Consider the following 21,849-nt stretch of genomic DNA (forward strand, 5'->3'; position numbering starts at 1 on the left):
TACAAAACTGTTGTATCACATCATTTTTATTATTCTATGACATAGGTAACCTTCCACTACAGCAGGGGCTGCTGGGACTACTCTTTGTTTTACTGCTTGGTGCAGATACCTGTGAGCAGAGGAAGCCTACATCAAAAATACTTTTAGGTTTAGTAGAAGATCATTATTTGGGTTAAAATAGGTTATTATGACTAGGTTATGACTTTAATCTCTAAGGTCATTTTTGTCAAGGACACATTTTACACAAATGAGAGAGAGCAGAGTGTGTAATTACAAGTATATTTCCCAGTATGCCCCTCTACCATGAAAACTTTGAAGGAATAGTGCATTTGAAAAATTAGTTGGAAGACAAATGCTTGAAATGCAATTTGTGAGTAGTAAACACAAAGATTCTGCAAAGCTGTAGCTAAAGATTTGTGTTGAGCAGGGAAATAAAAAGAGCAACTGAGAGGATATGATAACCTATTGCAAACCTGCTGACAATGAACCTGCTGACATACAGAAATTAAAAAATGCATCCTCAAGATGCACATTATTTACGGGAACAGACAGTTTCCTCATATATATGATCAGGTGTTATCCACTTGAGTCCACATGCCGTCACTGCACTATTTCCTGCCCTGTATCTGCATTGCCTGCTTATGATTAGATGCAATACTATGATCTAATTGCAGACTAGTGAATGAAAGCACTGACCTTACAGTTTCCCTGTCAAACAGAGTTCCTCTCATTAGACACATTACACCAGATTTGATGTATGTGTGTTCTTGGGCTGGCTGCCTCTGTAGCCCACTGTGGCATCATATCACAGCCACTGAAGGGCTCCAGTGTTTCTCTCTCCATTGTTATCGCAGCAGCCGGTGGGGTGAAGTAAGGGATTGTGTGATCCGATGAAGCATGCTGTTATCAGAGACTCCAACCCCAGTCATGAACCTGACATCATCCCATTGCCTCAGTTTAGAGGTGTGTGATGCACAGGTCATTAAGGACGGGAGAAGCAACACCAAACTTCTAAGTGTATGTATAAATAATTCATGGTTCACACTCTAACTTTAGCTCTATGTCCTGTTTAATCAGTAAAGTGTTGTTGATGCTATTTTATGTGATTTGCAGAGTAAGAGCAATATTTGCTAGGATGATAGCTTACATGAGTCTTATACATGGGATGTTGCTTGTTGCAGCCTGTCTTTGCTGCCATCTTCAGCACTGATGTCATGATATGTCTGCACACATTGCAGCGGTGGATTGCTAGGGTAAAGTGGATATGACACTGGTGACAGGCCACCCACTGGCAGACACTCTGCTATACCGAGTAAGAAACTCAGCGTTCAAAATGTGGCCATCACATGTAAAGATATGCCTCACTTTTTAATGTGGGGCTGATACATATGATAGCTTTTAAAGAAAAAGCAAACTGAAGACTGATATTAGTAAATTCCCAAAATAATCACAAGTCACTGTGATGCCTTGATGTCATTCCTGATTCTCATCAGTGACAGCTCCACACTAACCTTGAACTCAAATGTTTTGTAGGCAAGCAAAAAGTAATTTTTTTGGAAAAAATGTAAATAAAGTTTTTTTTTATAGTGTGTTTTTTGTCACTTGACTATTATGACTTGGAAGAACCTTTTTTTCAAATGTGACATGTGACATATTGTGATGCCTACAATGAGGGTCACTATCAACGGAGACGTACCGTAGACCTTTTCTGGGGGGTTTTCGCTGCTGAATGTGCACAGTTACTTAAAATGAATAATTAGGTTTTGCTCTAACATATTATAACATTTTAGTCTTGTGCGGGGCCCTGAGGTGTACATGTGAACTGCTGCTACTTCCATAATAATAATATGTGATAATAGTATGCAGCCACACAGCTTTGATAGTATATCACAAGACAAATGTACTAAAAGTATATGTGTTTACAAAAGTTTTAGTTGTTTTTTTTAAATAGGTCAGCATTCACATATTTGAAAAACTCTAGTCTTTGTTTATATTTTAAATTGAACAGATCTGAAGAAATCCTGGCAGATTTGGTGTCGGGGCATTGAACACTGTAAAATGGAACCAGTTGCAGATACTTGAAAGTTAAAGGAATTTAGTTCTTACCATTTCGCAAAGACATGCACTGAATATTTTTACTGCTCACTGTTTATTCACCAGGTAGAAAACATCAGGTTTCTGTCAACCAAATGTTGTGTTTTTTTCCAGCTGCAGCTGGTTCGTGGGAGTTCACAAGCACAGGAACACCAAAGCTTCCTGTGGATAATTCACATCTCATCTATGTGTGCCTCACAGGAATAAGATGATTTAACACCTGCTCTGACTTATCTGTACTGCTCTGTTTGCAAGAAACAAAAGCAGAGTTACAGAAAAGGCAAAGACAGAAGTATTGTTCTCATTCTATCGTCATAAAGTAGCAGATCAACCAAGTGGAACTCTTCTGCCCTCTGCTGGTAAAAGGTCGGAAAGTCTCCTTGTTTTGCCTCTGGAAAAACTGTTCGCAAAACAGCTTCTCAGATGTATAAAAGCACTAATAAATATTATCTTTAGACTTCTTTCTCAGCCCCTTATCACTGAGTCTATGCCACCTGTCTATAGGGCAGGAGCAGGATGCACTCCAGACAGGTTGCCACTCCATTGCAATCAATCAGCATAGGCCCACTTGAAAAAAGTCTAGTTAAAATGTACTGTAGTAAGTTATAAAAGAAAATGCAGTTACATGTTATAAGTAACATGTAATTTCTTTTTAAATGCTACAGGTATAGTCTACTCATATTCATGGTATATGTGTTGTTTGTTTGTACTGTACAGAAAGTATTTTCTTTCTTGGATATTCAGAAAGTGAACTATGTAGGAAAAACTCTCTATCCTTGCAAGTGTAGTATCAGAGTACGTGGACCTGCCCGAGAAGCATCCTGGAAACTTATTAACACATCACAGAAATAAATCATCACTGTTTCACCTTCTTGGTTGTTGCCACTTTGCTTTATTCACAACAGCACTGTACAAAACGAATCACAGAAAAACATCTGCCTTCTTGGTAGCACACTTTGCGTGGAGGACCACAGAGCTTTAGCATGAAAAGTAACAACCCTCTAAATGAATTAAAGAAGGCTACTACTAAGACATGGAAGGGAAACAATGGGTATGAAATACTGCATCAGCTGTAAGTGCTCTTAGTCAAAAGCTTAGCAACTTGTCATGTGGCGCCTCTTGTCTGAAGTCGTTGGTGCTTTTGTTTCTCCATATTTCACTGTGTTGTATGCGATGTCCTGCACAACCCATTCAGTCCTAGTGATCACAGCCAAACAGCTCCAGAGACACTTTGTGCTGCTCAGGCAGGGACCTGGCAGTAGAAAGCAGTTTGGTGCTATCAAAGTGGTAGAAGTGATTTCCTATGATCACCTTAACTCCTCCGGGACCGCACATGGCAGTATCGACTCTCTTGAAGGGTCCGATTGGACGCTCGTTTCCTGCCTTACGTGGGGTGACTTTCAGTTCCACATCATGCATCTGATTACCTGATGGAAAAAAGGCAGAACGATATGGTAAGATATCTATCTAAAAGTCTTAGTTCTTTGTAAATATAATTGTGACCATTTTCAAGTAAGTGCTAAATGACTTATTGTGTCATCTAAGTGATCAAATAACACTACATGATGTAACTACATCATGTAGTTCAAAGCAGTCCTAGAAGTGATACAGGGATAATCAATACTTGCTTTCTGTATTTCTGCCTGTGTTTATACCTTTGATAATGTGAGCAATGTGATGGTCCTCACAGACGAATGCAGCATCAATGGGACCCTCAATGCCCAGCTCCTCCGTCACAGGTTTGGGGTAACCATCGAGGTGGATGTGGGGCTCACCGACTCGGTAAACATACAAATTGTTATTCTTGGGAGAAAAGAGAAACAGAAAACATGGTAAATATGGTGTGCAGAGTTAATGACAGGATCAGAAATGTGCTTCCAGGTGCTTTACCTTGATCAAGTAAAGGTGATTTTCATAAGAGAAAGCGGCGTCCACCTCACTGTGCAGCTCCTTGAAATCATTCTCGATGGTGTCAGAGGTCAGTGTGTCATTGTCATCTTTACGGAGGTAATGGTGGCCTGTGACATAAGAGAATAAATCAAGCTCTGATGAACGCTGGGTGTACAGCCAAACCTCAGACCCAGCCCTGATCATAATGCCGTCACTTCAGTACAGTGATTTAGATGTTGGAACAACATATAAATGTATATGATGTGTTCTGATGTCAGATCTCACCTCTGAAGGCATAAATGTTTCCAGCGTCGTCTGATGTGATGGCATCCAGGTGAACACGGCTGCATCGCTCTCTCTCCACATGGTCGCTGTCAGGACCTGAACAAAAAAAAAATAACAACAACAAAAAAAGTGTATTTTTGTTAAAAATACAAAACATAACTTTGGTCTAGAAAATTACAGTCCCGGAACATCGACAGCACAGAAACGGTATTTAAATCTACAGCTGTGTCAAATTTGAAGTCATATCTGATCACATTGCTCACTTTGCTTTTTAACTTACTGAACTTGGAGCATCTCATGAAGTAGTCGCGGGCCTCTTTGGGGTATTTGCCGTGCACTTCGCCAGTCTTTGGATCAAATTTGGAGAACATGTGCCCGTGGAAGCAATAGTAGTGCTCCATGAAGCGGAAAGCCGATGTGCAGTTTGGCATGGACTTGAACTCTTTCTCTTCTACAGCCTTGCTTTTAAGATCGTAGTGGTAGATTTCGTCCCCTTCAGGGGAAAAAAAGACGCGTGTTTTAAAGTTTTTCCTCGGGTAGCTTTTTTTTTGGAAATAGTGAAAAATGTTCTTGGTCTCATAGGAATAATAACCACAGTTTTCTCACAGTCAGTGAAAACTTTTATTTACCTTTGAAGAAGATAACGGAGTCGTTGGCGCACTCTGGGTGAGGACATTCCACAGCAGCATCCAGATCGTTGGGGATTCCAGGGAAGACTTCAGAGATATCCTTGGGGTAGCCAGCCTCCAGCTTGTGCTTGTAAAAGCTGAACACCTTGTTGTCCTATGTTTAAAAAAAACACAAGTAAGATTCAACTGACAAGTTGTTAGGCTTTTGCAGTCAAATCAGGAGAATCTCACTTTGTATCGCTTTCAGAAAGCAGTAATGCAGACAAAATTTATTTTGCAAAGGCTTCACATTTACAGCAGTTTTCAACCCCAAAGTTTGGGCAGTTGTGGAATGTTGATAAATTTTAATCATCATCACACTTGAACAGCTATAATTACTCATGAGAATGCAAAAAGAAACTGAGAAAGGTATTTGTGGTGCACACCAGTCCAGACATGTCAGATGGCATGATGGAGACTATTTTGCACAGATATGAGTGCAGGTGTGCTTTGCACACAAAATGTTTGAAAGCCACTGGCCTACATCATACCTGTTTTCTAGTCACACTATTCTGCCAGCTCAACTGCAAGGACAGCTGTTGTCTCCCTCTCTCCACTCTAGTCTTGCTATCCATCTTGCTTTGTGTTGTAATTCCTATTGGATTATTTAAACTGTTTCCTTCTCTGGATGTTTGCCTGTTGCCAAACTCTGTTATGATCAATAACACAATAAAAAGCCATACCAAGAAGAAGAACATGCGGTCGTGGTCGTCGGGGTTGTCTTCAAAGTGCATGTGGAAAGCAGCGTCCACATGGCCCAGGTGATGATGGTCGTCCAACTCAGCGAAACTCTCATTGGAGAGCTCGGCAAGGCCGTGGAAGCCCTTGTATAAATGGTCACCTGACAGAACATATACGGGACACAGTCATTAAATAGAGCCAATCACACTTTTTATGCATGCTGCAGTTCATACTCCATTAGAGCTCTATGATGATCAAACACATTTTAAAAGTATGACATATTCCCAGGTCATAACTTTCCCTCATGCAGTAAATGGCCTGTATTTGTATAGCGCTTTACTTAGTCCCCAAGGACCCCAAAGCACTTTACACATCCAGTCATCCACACACTGGTGATGGCAGCTACATTGTAGCCACAGCCACCCTGGGGCGCACTGACAGAGGCGAGGCTGCCGGACACTGGTGCCACCAGTAAGTAACGGGTGAAGAGTCTTGCCCAAGGACACAACGACCGAGACTGTCGGAACTCGAACCGGCAACCTTGCGATTACAAGACGAATTGCCAACTCTTGAGCCACGATCGCTCAGTGTCAAAATGCCTGCTCATGACTCCTCTATAGATTCTTACCCTTGAAAAAGTATGGGATTCCCTCTTCATTCACTGCAACAGCATCCATCTCAAGACCTTTACAGCGGTCAAGGTCATCTGCAGAATATCAGGTGAAAGTGAGAAGAAGGCTCATAATATAGAACATGACAGCAGTTGTGTTGAGAAATGTCTGTGAATTTAAAAGAATAAAATCTTTCAACTCACAATCATGTTCATGTGGTGGATGACCTCCTCCTTGCCTGGTTTTACCAGCAGAGAAAAGGCATGTTATCACTTTAAGCAATTTCACTCAAAACTTAGGCTCGGACTTTTAGTTTTACAAAATTGTTAAAGGGAAAACGCACGTGAGAGGAGTTTTCAGTCTTCATCTAGTTTTTTACTCAAGCTATACTGTATGAAGCCACAATGTCATGTTGTGTGATATCCAGAGAAAATAATGAGATCATGTGGGGTTAAAACAATTCAAATTGGTGTAGCATACTTACGAAAATATCACTACAATGCTTTTATTATCATAATTTCTTGTCTTATTTTTTCCTGTATCAACGCTGCTTAACTCAGGAAGTATAAAAAGTGACTTTAGCTAAATTAAAGTGTTGCTTTAGATCTGTAATCATGTCTGCATTTAGCACAAACAACAAAAAAAGTTATCTGGAAACATTTTAGATATGCAGCAAAGACACAACATGATGTCCCCTGTAACTCATTACATTAGTATTGAGTTTTAATGAAAAAAATTAAACAAGTGGCATTAAAAAACATTCAAACTGTCTGGGTTTTATCTCTTCATTAGAAGTGCAAGTCCACTTACGAGTGAGCCCATCCCAGGGCTAGGGTAAGCAACAGGATGCAGGAAAGCAGCTTCATGATGAGGATTCCTCTGAGACCAGATAGGCCTGGAGAGCTGAGCCAAAGGTACCCCTGCAACTGCTGCTGCGTTCTTTTATACTGTAGCCCAGTTTAAAAGGTCACATCACAATGGGTACCAGAGGAGGAGGGGACAATGTGCACAACCAGTAGCTTTATCAAAAGACGCCCACAATATTTGATGAGTCCCCAGAGCTGTGCCCCCACAGACCTCCACCTCTGACTTGTCTTTGTTCAAACCACCTACCAGGAAAAGTCCTGGTGCAACAGAGATTCATAGAATTTGATGGGTTACCCCTTTTATTTTTTGGGCACAGAAGTCTAATCACGTATATATCTTATGTCATCATGCTACAGCACTGAATAAAAAGCAGACTTGTGCAATCATCACTTTTGAGAATATGAATGTGGGTGAATATTCCACAGCATTAAAACCTACATGCACACCAGTGCATACCTAATGTCATATTTATGCAAGATTACTGTTTTCCAGAGAAAGGCTCGTCGATACCTGTAGATCATTTGATGTGACAAAAAGTGTACAAAAGCATCTCAATTTATTGATGTGCATAACTGAACCACTTTACTCATCACATGCAACAAATATCTTTTCAGAATATTCCAGAAGTCTGCCTGAGCTGGATCTGCAGGCCAGACCAGGTCCAGCTACCTGAGAGGTTACTAACCCACTACCCCCACTAAATTAAACAAAAACTGCTGACTGCAGTGTTTCACAATCCTTGGACTAAGTGTTGTATAATGTTTGTAAAGTGAACATTAACAGAAGAAGTAGGATGGCCTCAGTGTAGGTAATACTTATCAGTAAAAATTGTTCCCTTTGTGTGGGCTCTATGTACAGCACGTACATAGAGCCCACACAAAGGGAACAGGCAGCACGCCTTCTATTCCATTTTTAATAACTTGTCCTGTGCTTCCTATTTGTTGCAAATATGCTATTAAATGCACAAACAAAAGATTCACTAAAGCTCATGGGAGATGAAGTCAATAAATGCTGCCAAAGAAGTCACCGTAAGATTTTTAAAAAGGAAGATAATATCAGTCTCATTGTATATGATGTTATACTTTTTCAAATGTGCATTATGGTGTTTAAATGATGTATAAACAAAACCTAATTTAAGGTTATGAAATGTTAGTAATGCTGATTTTTTTCTACTGCAGGAGTGCTGTTTGTTTGTTTTTCATGTGATGGAAAATTTTCAGGTTTGAAGTGAGAAGAGAGAAGAGGATGCAAAGTTTCCATAAACCATGACCGTGAACGCTTTGGTGTTCTTTAACTTTTTTTTAGCTAAAGAGTTTTACACAGTTTTATCAGACTGCTGTTCTGAGTCTGTGTTATTCAGTGCTGAAAAGGTGACAGGAGACAGGTGTGTGAAACTCACTCTGCGCAGTTAAATTCCAACGATGACTGACAAACTTGTCTGTGAACATTGTTTCATTGCATCTACAAGTCAAGCCGTGGCAGATCAGCTTATCTCAGGGGCAGCCCTCATCAACTGACTGCTCTGCTGATGTCCTTCTGTACATCCAATTGGCACATTTCTGAGAACTGCCAGCCACTTTGCAACCCACTTATGCTTTCGCTCCTCCTTTCCTGCTGTTCTTCAGTGGCACATCTGTCGTCATGCATCCATGCTCTGTTTGCGTTGGTTTCTTGTTGCTGCTTTCTCTTATCATGTATGCAAATGGGAGGAAAGTAGTGCACAAGAAAAGAGCTAAACTGCCAAACACAAACCCCAAAACTGCAAGGATGTGTCAAATGTAAACAGAAAAACAGAATGCAATGGTTTACAAATCTCATAAAGCCATATTTTATTTATAGAAAATACCTTCAATCTTTAAAATGAATATGACAGAATCTGAAGAACTTGAATGTACCACAAAGTCGCATAACCTCTTCTGTTGTCAGCACTCCAGGGAACATCTGGGAACTAAGGATACCAGCTGCTGGACTTTTGGGAGATGATTGTCCCTTTTTCTGTCCTTACAGGACTCTAGCTGCTTAACATTTTCAGATCCTTCTTTGTCATGTTTTTCATTTCATGATGCTCCAAAATTTGGCCTTGTCCCTCATGCAGAGAGATCTCTAGACTCTCTCAATCTTTGATATTATGTATTGCAGATGAAGACACATTCAAAGTCTTTGCAATTTTAAGGTGAAAGATATTTTTTCTGAAATTGTGCAACAGGTTTGAAATGCAGTGCTTTGCAAGTCTGTGAACCTCTGCCCACCTTTGCTTCTGAGAAACTCTGCCTGTCTAAGATGCTTCTCAAATAGACACACAGACAATGCAGACCTCTTGCCTGTTATTAAAAAAATTTGAATGATAGAAAAAAAAATCACTTGTGTGATATATTGCTTGGGTTTGCATGGATTCCAATCAGTATGATGAGAATTAAAAAGTACCGTAACCTAGATGCACACATCACCTCAGAAACCTGAACTTGTGGGCCTATGTGTGGCCCTCACACGCAAAGATAAGCTTTGTCATCCCACATCTTCTATTTGTTTAGGAATGTCAATAAGAATAAAGGCCGATGATCCGAGCGCAGTCGAGTTTAGTCATCAACAGAAATATCACAAATACACCAGATACACAATCCCTACACTTAAGGAGTAAAAAACAAACAAAAAACATCCTCTTTGTCACGGTTCTGGGTCCGTCGGACCCAGTAGTTTGAGTTTTATTATGTTTTGGTTTTAGTTTGCATCAGGGATTGTTTTCTTGTTCTCTTGTAGTGTTGATTATGATGATGTTTATTATTTGAGTTTCATGTTTCTGTGGTGTTTAGGATTTGTTCTTCAGTTGTGTCTGCTTAGTATTTGTCTAGCTCCATGTGCCATTTTCTGTCTGTCTCTCTATGTCGAGTTTGTGTCTTAGTGTGATGGTTGCTTGTTCCTGTTTTATTGTGATGGTCTGCGTCTCATGTGAGTGTGTTCAGTTTTACCTTTGTCTCGTCTTGTTGATTATTCCCAGCTGTGTCTACCACCTGTGTGTAATTCCCCTGTGATTCTCTGTGTATTTAAGTCATGTCTGCCGTCATTGTAGTTGCTGGTCCGTCTGTGTATTCCACCCTGTGTCATCTGTGTGTTTCCCTGCTGTCAACCGCTAAGTGTTTCTGCTCATGTTCAGGTTCGTGTTCTGTAGTTAGTTTGTTCCCAGTCTAGTTAGTCATAGCTCCCTTTGCCGTTTGTATTTACTTTCATGCTCAATAAACCACCTTCACGACTGCCTGCGTTTGGATCCTCCTTCATTGCCTCCACACGGCTCACCTCACTCGCCGTGACAGTACGGACCAGCCAGATATGGATCCAGCGGCATTCACCCCACCCACGGAGCTTCGGGACCTCATCACGAACTCCGCTTCACAAATAATCAACCTGTGGCTAGAGCATGAGGGAGAAGCATTCCTCCACGTTCTGGAAGCCAGACTGCAACAGCTGCTCACGGATTATCCCTGGCTATTGGACTCACTACACCCACTCGCGCAAGACTTCATCCTTCACGAACTTCACCTACACCCACCAGCCGCTATCGCTTCCCAACCCAGCCGGACGCCGGAGGTTTTGCCCGGCCCGCCGGAGGTTTTGCCCGGCCCGCCGGAGGTTTTGCCCGGCCCGCCGGAGGTTTTGCCCGGCCCGCCGGAGGTTTTGCCCGGCCCGCCGGAGGTTTTGCCCGGGAGGAAGCGACGATCGCGCCGTTGGCGCGTCGCCCCACAGCTGGAGAATAGGACTTCAGAACTGCCGGCTGTGGTGAGTGGAAAAGACGCTCTGTCTGTTTCACCAGTTCATATGACTGTTTATACCGGGGCTGTGTTCGTTGAGTCAGCTGCTCAGCCGGTAGCTCGGTTAGCTTCCCAGCAGTCGCTAACTCAGTCAGCCACTCACTCATCACCTCCATCACAGTCACAGTCAGACCCAGTAGACACCATGTTACAGTCCATAGCCCAGTCAATAGCTCAGTTGGCAAGAGAGTCATCAGCCTTATCAGTTCAGCCAGCCACTCCACCACCTGTTACTACTTTGCTACCTGTAGCTCAGTTGCCACCAGTTCAGCAGCCTGTCCACTCATTTACCCAGCCTTTATCCTCACAGCCTCATTACAAGCAGGGAACACACTCCACACAAACTTTTGCTGGTTCATTTAAGCTGGCCATCTCAGAGGCAGTTGCTCCCTCTAGGGCCTCCCCAGAGGCTGGGTGTCAGTCACCAGCCAACTCTGGACCCCTAGAGGTCAAGACACCAGCACCAGCAGCCTCACCGGAGAACTCACCTGAACAGTCTCGGCTCTCAGCACCCCCTGAGAGCTCAAGTGAGTTCACCCGTCCGCCTCAGTCCTCTGCTGAGTGTATTGGGGAACACTTCCAGCCCTCTGAGGACTGTATCCCACTGTTGCTGCCTGAGTCTAGCCACGGTGCTGCTCAGTCCCAGCCAGTGTCCACACTGGCAGAGGTCTCCGTACCTGCTGCTTCAGAGACTGCTTTCCCTGGAGGGCCTGAGGAGCCCGTCCAGCCTCAAGTGTCGTCTGCTGGGGGTTTAGGAGAACCCAGCCAGCCTCAAGTGTCGTCTGCTGGGGGTTTAGGAGAACCCAGCCAGCCTCAAGTGTCGTCTGCTGGGGGTTTAGGAGAACCCAGCCAGCCTCAAGTGTCGTCTGCTGGGGGTTTAGGAGAACCCAGCCAGCCTCAAGCCTCGTCTGCTGGAGGGCCCGTGGAGCCCACCCAGCACATCCTCACATCTGCTGGTGGTCCTGGAGGACCCAGCCAGCACATCTCCACATCACCTTCTGCAGCATCACCGCCGTCAGGTTCCGCAGCCGTCCCGCTGCCGTCAGGTTCCGCAGCCGTCCCGCTGCCGTCAGGTTCCGCAGCCGTCCCGCTGCCGTCAGGTTCCGCAGCCGTCCCGCTGCCGTCAGGTTCCGCAGCCGTCCCGCTGCCGTCAGGTTCCGCAGCCGTCCCGCTGCCGTCTTCATCATCTTCGCCTGGTCCAGCCTCTGCTTCGTCCTCGCCTGGTCCAGCCTCTGCTTCGTCCTCGCCTGGTCCTGCCTCTGCTTCGTCCTGCCTCTGCTTCGTCCTGCCTCTGCTTCGTCCTGCCTCTGCTTCGTCCTGCCTCTGCTTCGTCCTGCCTCTGCTTCGTCCTGCCTCTGCTTCGTCCTGCCTCTGCTTCGTCCTGCCTCTGCTTCGTCCTCGTCTGGTCCTGCCGTTGCCACGCCGCCGTCGGTGCCAGCTCAACCCGTTCCGCCTCGCCTCTGCCGGCCGTTTTCCGGGCCTCTGAGATGGCATCATGGCCTTCGGGGACGGCCTCCGGAAGGTGTTCGTCGCCGCCGCTGGCATCGCGGCCGTCCTCCGGACCTGCTCGGTGGCCGCCACTGCCTTCCACGTGATCGGCCTCCGGAACTGTTTGCCCGTCGCCGCCATTGCCGTGTGCACGGTCGGCCTCCTGAACTGTTTGCCTGTCGTCGCCGTTGCTGTGTGCAGGGTCGGCCCCCTGAACTGTTTCGGCTCTTGTGTTGTCGGCCCCCGGACTTTACTGTGGACTCGTGAATGGTCTTGTTTTGTGTTGGCCTGTTTTTGGTTTATTCTGGTCTCTTGTGCTCCTTGTTTTTTTTTTTGTTTCGGACCCTCCTTCCTGGACCCCCTCCGCCCGCCCTGGCTTGGTGCTTTGTGCTTTTTTTTGTTTGGGGCTGTCGGGAGCCAGCCCTTAGAGGGGGGAGTACTGTCACGGTTCTGGGTCCGTCGGACCCAGTAGTTTGAGTTTTATTATGTTTTGGTTTTAGTTTGCATCAGGGATTGTTTTCTTGTTCTCTTGTAGTGTTGATTATGATGATGTTTATTATTTGAGTTTCATGTTTCTGTGGTGTTTAGGATTTGTTCTTCAGTTGTGTCTGCTTAGTATTTGTCTAGCTCCATGTGCCATTTTCTGTCTGTCTCTCTATGTCGAGTTTGTGTCTTAGTGTGATGGTTGCTTGTTCCTGTTTTATTGTGATGGTCTGCGTCTCATGTGAGTGTGTTCAGTTTTACCTTTGTCTCGTCTTGTTGATTATTCCCAGCTGTGTCTACCACCTGTGTGTAATTCCCCTGTGATTCTGTGTATTTAAGTCATGTCTGCCGTCATTGTAGTTGCTGGTCCGTCTGTGTATTCCACCCTGCGTCATCTGTGTGTTTCCCTGCTGTCAACCGCTAAGTGTTTCTGCTCATGTTCAGGTTCGTGTTCTGTAGTTTGTTCCCAGTCTAGTTAGTCATAGCTCCCTTTGCCGTTTGTATTTACTTTCATGCTCAATAAACCACCTTCACGACTGCCTGCGTTTGGATCCTCCTTCATTGCCTCCACACGGCTCACCTCACTCGCCGTGACACTCTTAGAGTCTGATTGGAGAATCTCCTTTAATCTGATCCTCTTTCATTAGAATTCTGGCTCAGCCAGAACAACATTTATATCAGTCTAGGGAGACATCCGGTACATATGTAAAACCCAAACAATATCATAAATGTTAATGTTATTGTCGTTTTAAAAAATTATGAGATACCAGGGGTTTGAATATGCTGAAATATTCTGTTGATCACTGAAAAGGAAAGCTGTTTGCCTTCATCTTGGCGTTTATTCCTAACTTGCTTTTTTTTTTTCTTGTTATTTTCCATGTAAATAACTTTCTGCACATTTGCAGGATTTGTAAACTCTAATTCTAACAAAGGTTTTGCCCGTTTAACTTTTCAAAATTTGAATTTAAGACCAACTACCTTTAATCACTTGCTGACAGAGTTCATTTTGTTTCCTTGTTATGATCTTTAGTCGATCACTTCTCCCGCAAATAGAAACTCTCAATTACTTCAATCAATCATTTGAATATTTTGAAGCCTTATAATTTGAAGTGTTTTTACAATGTAAAATACTCAGATGATTCATTAAAAAACTCAAATGAATCCATCCACTGTTTTGCAAACTGAAAGTGCTGACGCACGGGGGCACACTGCTACTGATTTTGCAGCACAGATTGGTTTGAAGCTGTGTGCCTAAACATCAAATGAATGATCATTTTCAGTTCTTGTTTTCAATGACCCTGTTTATCTCTTTAATCTGAGGGCGAAAGAGCACAAACCTCAAACATGCTGTGCAACACGTATTCTACAGTGAACTTCCATCATGTCAGCAATACAGAGGAAGACAGCGCTGATTTTTATTGAAAATCAGCTTGCAAACATTTGCTTTGTACTACGTGCACAACGTGACAGACTTGGAGCATTGTATGCCTCAGTCAAGGTTAAGGCCTTGTCAATCATTTGTTTAAAGTACTTCGCAATTAGGCACTCATTCTGTTTGTGAGGTTCTTTGTCACTATCACAGCCATATCCATTAATAACAGCTAGAGGTAAAAAAAACAAAACAAAAAAAAAAAACGACTTTCATTTTCTGTTAAGGTCAAAGGTTTTGCAGCTCTTTTCTACGCATATATATTACACTGATTTTTTTCTGTGTATTTCTGTATTATAAACACATCTTCTCACACTAATGGATACCATGCCAACATGGGAAACAATAACAGCTCTCAATTTAAATGTTTTAAGTCTTTGAGGGAAAATAACAGGAAAACACTGACATATAAATCTGTAAAGAGAGTGGAAAGATTCAATTTGCTAACGGCAAAGAGATGAGTGGCTGTCATAGAGGCGGAGGAGGGAAATGATTAGTATTAGGGAGGGAATTAAGGAAATCAGTGGGAGCAGACGTGGAATAGTGTGGAGAGATAGAGAGAAAGTTAAGCGAGCTGTTTAAATTTCCGCACAACTGCTGCCACAGACTGGCCAATATACAAATACAAAATACAGTTTTAATATCAAAAGAACTTCCCAGTCTAAGGCATTTCACAGAAACAATACAAAATAAAAGTTAATCTAAATCAAGTGGGTTCCATTCAGAGTCTTTGTTTGTCTGTTTATATTTGCAGAATAGCCACAAATCCAACTCTAAAAAAGCTGACTTGCTGTGTAAAATGCAAACAAGCCGATATTTTATTCAGACCATAAAAAGCATATTAGATGTAAAGGTTGTAAAGATTGAGACATAGCATTATTTTACTATTACTGCCTTCATCATGCTGATGGGGATCTTCTCAGACTTGATGTTGGGGACATTGCTGGAGTGGATTGCGCCTTGCTCATGCAACACATGAAAAGGAGACCTAAAACTGCTACTAACAAGTCTTATTCTGAGCTGCACCTCCCAGGAGTGAGTAAAACTCCACCTGCTGACGGTCCAGTGCTCAGCAGGGAGATCTACTTGAAAAAGGTGTTACCTTTGCTCCTGGATCACAGAGAGGGGGTGGAAACTGTATGCTCCTCCTGTCACATGCCAGCGTGCCCTGAACATTGTACGAGGCAAACTAGGTGCAATATGTGCACCCAGTAGTGTGTTTAGTGTTAGTTGGTTTTAGTTGTTTCTGGTCCCTGCACAACCATAGTGAGAGATTGGTTCATACTGCCAGCAGCTAAGTGAAATAGGGAAACAAGTATCAGCACTAGTATCAGCAATACTGGCACTTTTTTTAACTGGTATTAGATCGATACCAAAATTTGCTATCGCACAACACTAGTGGAGGACTTTAAATATCTCAGGGTCTTGTTCATGAGTGACGGGAGAGTGGAGCAGGAAACTGAGAGATCGATGTGGCATCTGCAGTAATGGGGTGACGAGAGAGCTGACCCTGAAGCTGTCAATTTATAGGTTGATCTACGTTCTGCCCCTCATGCTCTCTGGGTGGTGTAAGGAGAGATGAGATTGTGATACAAGGAGAAATGTGCTTCCTCTGAAGCATGTTTGGCCTCTCCTTTAGAGACAGAGTAAGGAGGCATTTGGGAGTGCTATATATATATATTATGATTACTATGATTACTTGTACAGTAAAATTATTCTTGGCTCAAGTTAGTACCCCATGTACTATATGTTAAATATGTTGTTAGGTGAGGAATAAGATGGACTCATACCCTCCTTGTTTCTGTGTGGGGGTAAATTGCTACATTATTATGTTACATTTGGTTTTAAAAAATGTATTTCTGACTCAAAAGGCCGCACTGGTTCAGTCTAAAGTGCACGACACAATTCAACAGCAAAAACCAAGCATAGAACAGGCAGGTTGGTCTTTATGTAGTAAGTGAATCATTATACATGTTCATTACTATTATACTGACTTATGATTTCCATTGGAAATACTCTTAAACAATAAACCAAGGTTTCATGTTTAAATGCAATCCTTTAAGTTATTGCACTTTTACAGTGTGTTAAATGGGTAAAACCTTTATGTTGCCACTGACACTGACACTAGCTAAATATTGCATTCGCTTCTAAATGAAGACCTCTGACTCATCTGTTACAAAGCAGTGGCACAGTGCTGCGTATTTGCTCATGAGGACATATTGTTGTTGTTCTGTTTGGAGAAAATTCTTTCCACATACAGAAGCCCCGTTGCATCACTAGTCTATCTTTGGCACAAAGATTGTTGTTGTAGTGAAGCTGACAAATACTGGCCCTGAATGTGTTTTCCGTCTGCAGTGTCATTGTTGAGCAATCCATTACGTAGTGTGTAACCTGTTTTGTACATTTGAATTTAAACAAGATGTCATTGTCGTGGGTCTGTGACCCATTGTTTATGCATTTAGACTTTTTGTGTTCTGCTTTATGTAACCCTTGTGGTGTCCTCGGATCAAAAATGGTCCCTAGGTGAATGCCAAACAAGCATATGGGAATCCCGAGGAATGGTTTGTTTTGTTTTTCAGGTTTAGTGTTTTTCGTTGTTGTCAGTTTTGGCCGGCGGTCATAGGTTCTGTCTAATAACATGACGCGAGACTGGAGTAAAATACATCCATGGATTGGCATTTTATTAAAGAAGGCACATGTTAACAGCACAAAAAAAACCCCACTAACTAAACAAAATGACTTCCTTTTATACTCTACCTTTTCAGGTGAGCAAGTAACCAACATGAAAACATAACCCTCCACACAAACAAACATACAATAACATTAAAGCACATCACAAACATATACATATTTCCAACACGTACTATAAACAAACCAATAACATAAGCTTCACCCATTTTTATCTAAATTAAAACCCTCTTTAACCATACTCCCTAACCTGGCACACTAAACTGCTCCAGGAGCTCTTAAGCAGGTGATTGAGCCACTTTCACTCTTTTGCTCCACATCCTGCAAGAAGCAACCAGGACAGGTGAGTACCTTTACAAGTTCTCATTTCACATATATTTAGTGTAACAGGTGAGACCTGAGTCTGGGAACCGCCCCTGGTGGGCGGAGCTGGTCTTTGCTCCTTTCATAAGCTCAGGTGTGGGCAATTAGGCATTCCTCAGCAAACCTGAAGCTGCGAGTGCTTGGTCCAAGTTGGTGTTTTTAAATTTCTTTCAATGAAAGCTTGATGCGGGTCCCCCTAAACTTCTGTTAGAACGGTATGTTACACTAAATGTACCACTTGAGCTCTGGCCGTTGGCAGAGATTTACAGTTATTTGCACCCTTGTAGGTAGGAAACATTGCGTTCCTTCACTTCACCGCCACTGACCCACATTTATTAAGGTGTGACGCGAACTTGTGGACAGGTAATGAAAACGATACAGTTGAGGAATATTTCTGTGTTTTACTGTCCAGCGTAAGTCATCTCCTGCCTTTTATTTACAGAGTACCGAGCTGCTGCTTTGCCAAGTGGATTTCTGCTTTATAAGTTCAATAAAGTTTGGAGAAAAAAAAAAAAACCTCTTCGGCTGCTCCCTTCTGCCATATTTTGCAGCAAAATTATCCACGGCCACGCTATGAATTATGGGATATATGGGACCACGATGCGTGCACCGGACCACGCTTGATATTTGGGGAAATCGACGGCGCATTTGGAGTATGCATTTGAAGTACACTTCGAATTGGGACAGCCATCGTCGCGTGGCGGTGACGTAACCGCACTTGAAATGCGTACTTCAAGTGTGCAGACCCTGAATTGGGACACAGCCACAGACCGGTAAGGGTCTGTTGCCTGGGGTTTGGGGACCGCTGATCTAGTCTGTGTTAGTTCCTGTTTTATTTTGATAGTCTACGGCTGCATCCCAATTCAGGGTCTGCAGCCTTAAAGTACGCATTTCAAGGCCGATTACGTCACATCGGCGCGCCAAAGGCTGTCCCAATTCAAAGGCTGCTCGAAATGCGGCCCTGAAATGAGTCCTTCATTTCCCTGAATTTTAAGGCTGTGGCAGTGTAGACTTCGTGGCCCAACATATCCCAGAATGCATAGCGCGGCGGTGGGTGTGGATAACTTTGCCGAAAAAAAAACGGCGGATGAGGGGCGCCTGAAGAGTAAACTTTAAGTACTGAATATTATGTCACTTATTTATGTGCAAATGTTTAATAACGAAGAACATTAAAACGTTACTGTTGGCCACATGTCGGCAAAGTTATGTGACATTAGTGACGTTTGTACTAACTTGGTTTTAAAGCCTTTACTTTAAAATATACGCCGTTCAATAGCTGAGCTTAATCCTACAGAGAATGATCAAAGCTCATGTAGAAACAAACAAACAAATGAACAAAAGATTTTCTCCTTTATTTCTGTCAAACAAAGCTGTATGACACGTTTCCAGCTGTTAGTATCATGGTTGCTAGGCAACCTGGGCAGCGCAACGGAGGCTAGACCGTCCCATTTCACAAGCCTCGCACTTCCGGCCTTAGCGGTCTTTGAGTACGCGGCCCTTGAGGATCGTTGAGGCTGCGTACTTTAAGGCTGCAGACCCTGAATTGGGATACAGCCTACATCTCGTGTGTATTATGTTCAGTTTTGCTTCTCCTGTCTCGTCAGTGTGATTAGCGTCAGCTGTGTTCCCACCTGTGTCCTGTTCCTCGTTATCGTGTGTGTGTGTGTGTGTGTGTGTATTATCTGCGGTTCCCTCTGTTCTCTGTCATGTTCTTACTAATTGTAGAAAGTGGCTCTGTCTGCTTTCCTGCCTGTCACTGAGTCAGTTTTTGAAGTTGTCACTGTTTAGTTTAGTCTTTTGCCTTTTGTTGTGTGTTTTTAGTTCATCCTGCGTTTTCGGGTCCACAAATCTGTCTGCCGCACACCTACACCTGCATATACGATGCAAAGTATAAATCTTTATTGATTTTAAAGTGTGTGGGTTATTAACAAGTTATTTGTGGATATTTGTGATCCTCTGAAATTTTGATGCAGATATGAAAAATTTGTTTTCTAATTAGGCCTAAAGGATGTCCAGGTCAGGTAAGTCATCCTGCAGTTCTACAGATTAATACAGTTTGCATTTGTACAGATATGGGAATATTGTGTTTGCAAGATATTTAAGACAGTTTTAAGATGGATATTGTGATTATTAGCATGTGCACTGTAAAATATCACACAGGATTTATATTATAAGACAAATATAACATGATTCCAAACCAAAATGCTAAAAAAAAATGAAGACAAAGTCATTACAGTTGACAAAGATAAGTTTTTTGCTGCTTTCTAGCAAAGAAAAGTGACACTGAAGTTAATAGGGAGCCAGTTTGTTTATACACTTGTATTTAATTATTTGTTATTATTAATCTCTGGCTCTCTTTCACAGTATGTCTTTGTCCTGTCTCATTCACTTACACCCAAACAGTCATGGAAGATGGCCGCGCCCTCCCTGAGCCTGGTTCTGCTGGAGGTTTCCACCTGTTAAAGGGAAGATTTTCCTTCCTGCTGTCGCCAAAGTGCTTGCTCATAAGGGGTCATATGATTGTGGCTTAAAAGTGATATCTCACTGAATGTCATCTGGGTAGCAGTGATAAGAAACGTAGTTAAAAATTTGCTGAAGAAGAACCTACAGTGGGGCAAAAAAGTATTTAGTCAGCCACCGATTGTGCAAGTTCCCCCACTTAAAATGATGACAGAGGTCAGTAATTTGCACCAGAGGTACACTTCAACTGTGAGAGACAGAATGTGAAAAAAAAATCCATGAATCCACATGGTAGGATTTGTAAAGAATTTATTCGTAAATTAGGGTGGAAAATAAGTATTTGGTCAATAACAAAAATACAACTCAATACTTTGTAACATAACCTTTGTTGGCAATAACAGAGGTCAAACGTTTACTATAGGTCTTTACCAGGTTTGCACACACAGTAGCTGGTATTTTGGCCCATTCCTCCATGCAGATCTTCTCGAGAGCAGTGATGTTTTGGGGCTGTCGCCGAGCAACACGGACTTTCAACTCCCGCCACAGATTTTCTATGGGGTTGAGGTCTGGAGACTGGCTAGGCCACTCCAGGACTTTCAAATGCTTCTTACGGAGCCACTCCTTTGTTGCCCGGGCGGTGTGTTTTGGATCATTGTCATGTTGGAAGACCCAGCCTCGTTTCATCTTCAAAGTTCTCACTGATGGAAGGAGGTTTTGGCTCAAAATCTCACGATACATGGCCCCATTCATTCTGTCCTTAACACGGATCAGTCGTCCTGACCCCTTGGCAGAAAAACAGCCCCATAGCATGATGTTTCCACCCCCATGCTTCACAGTAGGTATGGTGTTCTTGGGATGCAACTCAGTATTCTTCGTCCTCCAAACACGACGAGTTGAGTTTATACCAAAAAGTTCTACTTTGGTTTCATCTGACCACATGACATTCTCCCAATCCTCTGCTGTATCATCCATGTGCTCTCTGGCAAACTTCAGACGGGCCTGGACATGCACTGGCTTCAGCAGCGGAACACGTCTGGCACTGCGGGATTTGATTCCCTGCCGTTGTAGTGTGTTACTGATGGTGACCTTTGTTACTTTGGTCCCAGCTCTCTGCAGGTCATTCACCAGGTCCCCCCGTGTGGTTCTGGGATCTTTGCTCACCGTTCTCATGATCATTTTGACCCCACGGGATGAGATCTTGCGTGGAGCCCCAGATCGAGGGAGATTATCAGTGGTCTTGTATGTCTTCCATTTTCTGATGATTGCTCCCACAGTTGATTTTTTCACACCAAGCTGCTTGCCTATTGTAGATTCACTCTTCCCAGTCTGGTGCAGGTCTACAATACTTTTCCTGGTGTCCTTCGAAAGCTCTTTGGTCTTGGCCATGGCGGAGTTTGGAGTCTGACTGTTTGAGGCTGTGGACAGGTGTCTTTTATACAGATGATGAGTTCAAACAGGTGCCATTCATACAGGTAACGAGTGGGGGACAGAAAAGCTTCTTACAGAAGACGTTACAGGTCTGTGAGAGCCAGAGATTTTCCTTGTTTGAGGTGACCAAATACTTATTTTCCACCCTGATTTACGAATAAATTCTTTACAAATCCTACCATGTGGATTTATGGATTTATTTTTTTTTACATTCTGTCTCTCACAGTTGAAGTGTACCTCTGGTGCAAATTACTGACCTCTGTCATCATTTTAAGTGGGGGAACTTGCACAATCGGTGGCTGACTAAATACTTTTTTGCCCCACTGTATATAACAGAAATTGCAAAGGCCCCAAAACAGCACCTTGTGGCACACCATATTCAGAACAGCCACAGAAAAGAAATAATCCAAAGTAGACTCCAGTATGACCAGTGAGTATGTCAGTCAGCTGCCTCATACAGATTGCAGATGCCAGCACACTCTGTAATATGAATGTAGGGAAAGCAGGTGGTCCAGGTGCTGTTCCAGGATGAGGAATTCATAATGAATGAATGCACTGTCCACACCTCCTGTAAGACATCCACTAGTGTTGTTCTCAAACAGTCTGTGATA

General features: G+C 43.0%; 2 protein-coding genes across 2 annotated transcripts; one reads left to right on the plus strand and one right to left on the minus strand.

The window, feature by feature from the left end:
* Positions 1-2,972: 2,972 nt before the first annotated feature.
* On the minus strand, positions 2,973-10,152 carry hpxa (hemopexin a). Its single transcript, XM_082507678.1, has 11 exons — positions 10,063-10,152; positions 7,040-7,176; positions 6,433-6,467; positions 6,247-6,324; positions 5,621-5,778; positions 4,899-5,052; positions 4,550-4,762; positions 4,270-4,365; positions 3,985-4,112; positions 3,750-3,897; positions 2,973-3,521 (listed from the first exon to the last, which is right to left on the minus strand). Exons 2-11 carry the CDS (start codon positions 7,093-7,095, stop codon positions 3,292-3,294), a joined length of 1,296 nt encoding a protein of 431 aa, XP_082363804.1. The 5' UTR covers positions 7,096-7,176; positions 10,063-10,152; the 3' UTR covers positions 2,973-3,291.
* Positions 10,153-10,420: 268 nt separating this feature from the next.
* LOC309691220 (uncharacterized protein) lies at positions 10,421-12,385 on the plus strand (the record flags this gene model as incomplete). Its single annotated transcript, XM_082508813.1, has 2 exons — positions 10,421-11,918; positions 12,054-12,385. 2 exons carry the CDS (start codon positions 10,421-10,423, stop codon positions 12,383-12,385), a joined length of 1,830 nt encoding a protein of 609 aa, XP_082364939.1.
* Positions 12,386-21,849: the final 9,464 nt, after the last annotated feature.

This window comes from Aulonocara stuartgranti (genome assembly GCF_965226115.1).
Source record: "Aulonocara stuartgranti genome assembly, chromosome: 16".
NCBI classification, from domain to species: domain Eukaryota; kingdom Metazoa; phylum Chordata; class Actinopteri; order Cichliformes; family Cichlidae; genus Aulonocara; species Aulonocara stuartgranti.

Coding starts and splice junctions, on each gene's coding strand:
- hpxa (XM_082507678.1), bottom strand. CDS start 7,095: ATGAAGCTGCTTTCCTGCATCCTGTTGCTTACCCTAGCCCTGGGATGG. Junction 6,468..7,039: donor GCCCTGGGATGGGCTCACTC/GTAAGTGGACTT, acceptor TGGTAAAACCAG/GCAAGGAGGAGGTCATCCAC. Junction 5,779..6,246: donor AATCCCATACTTTTTCAAGG/GTAAGAATCTAT, acceptor ATGTTCTGTCAG/GTGACCATTTATACAAGGGC.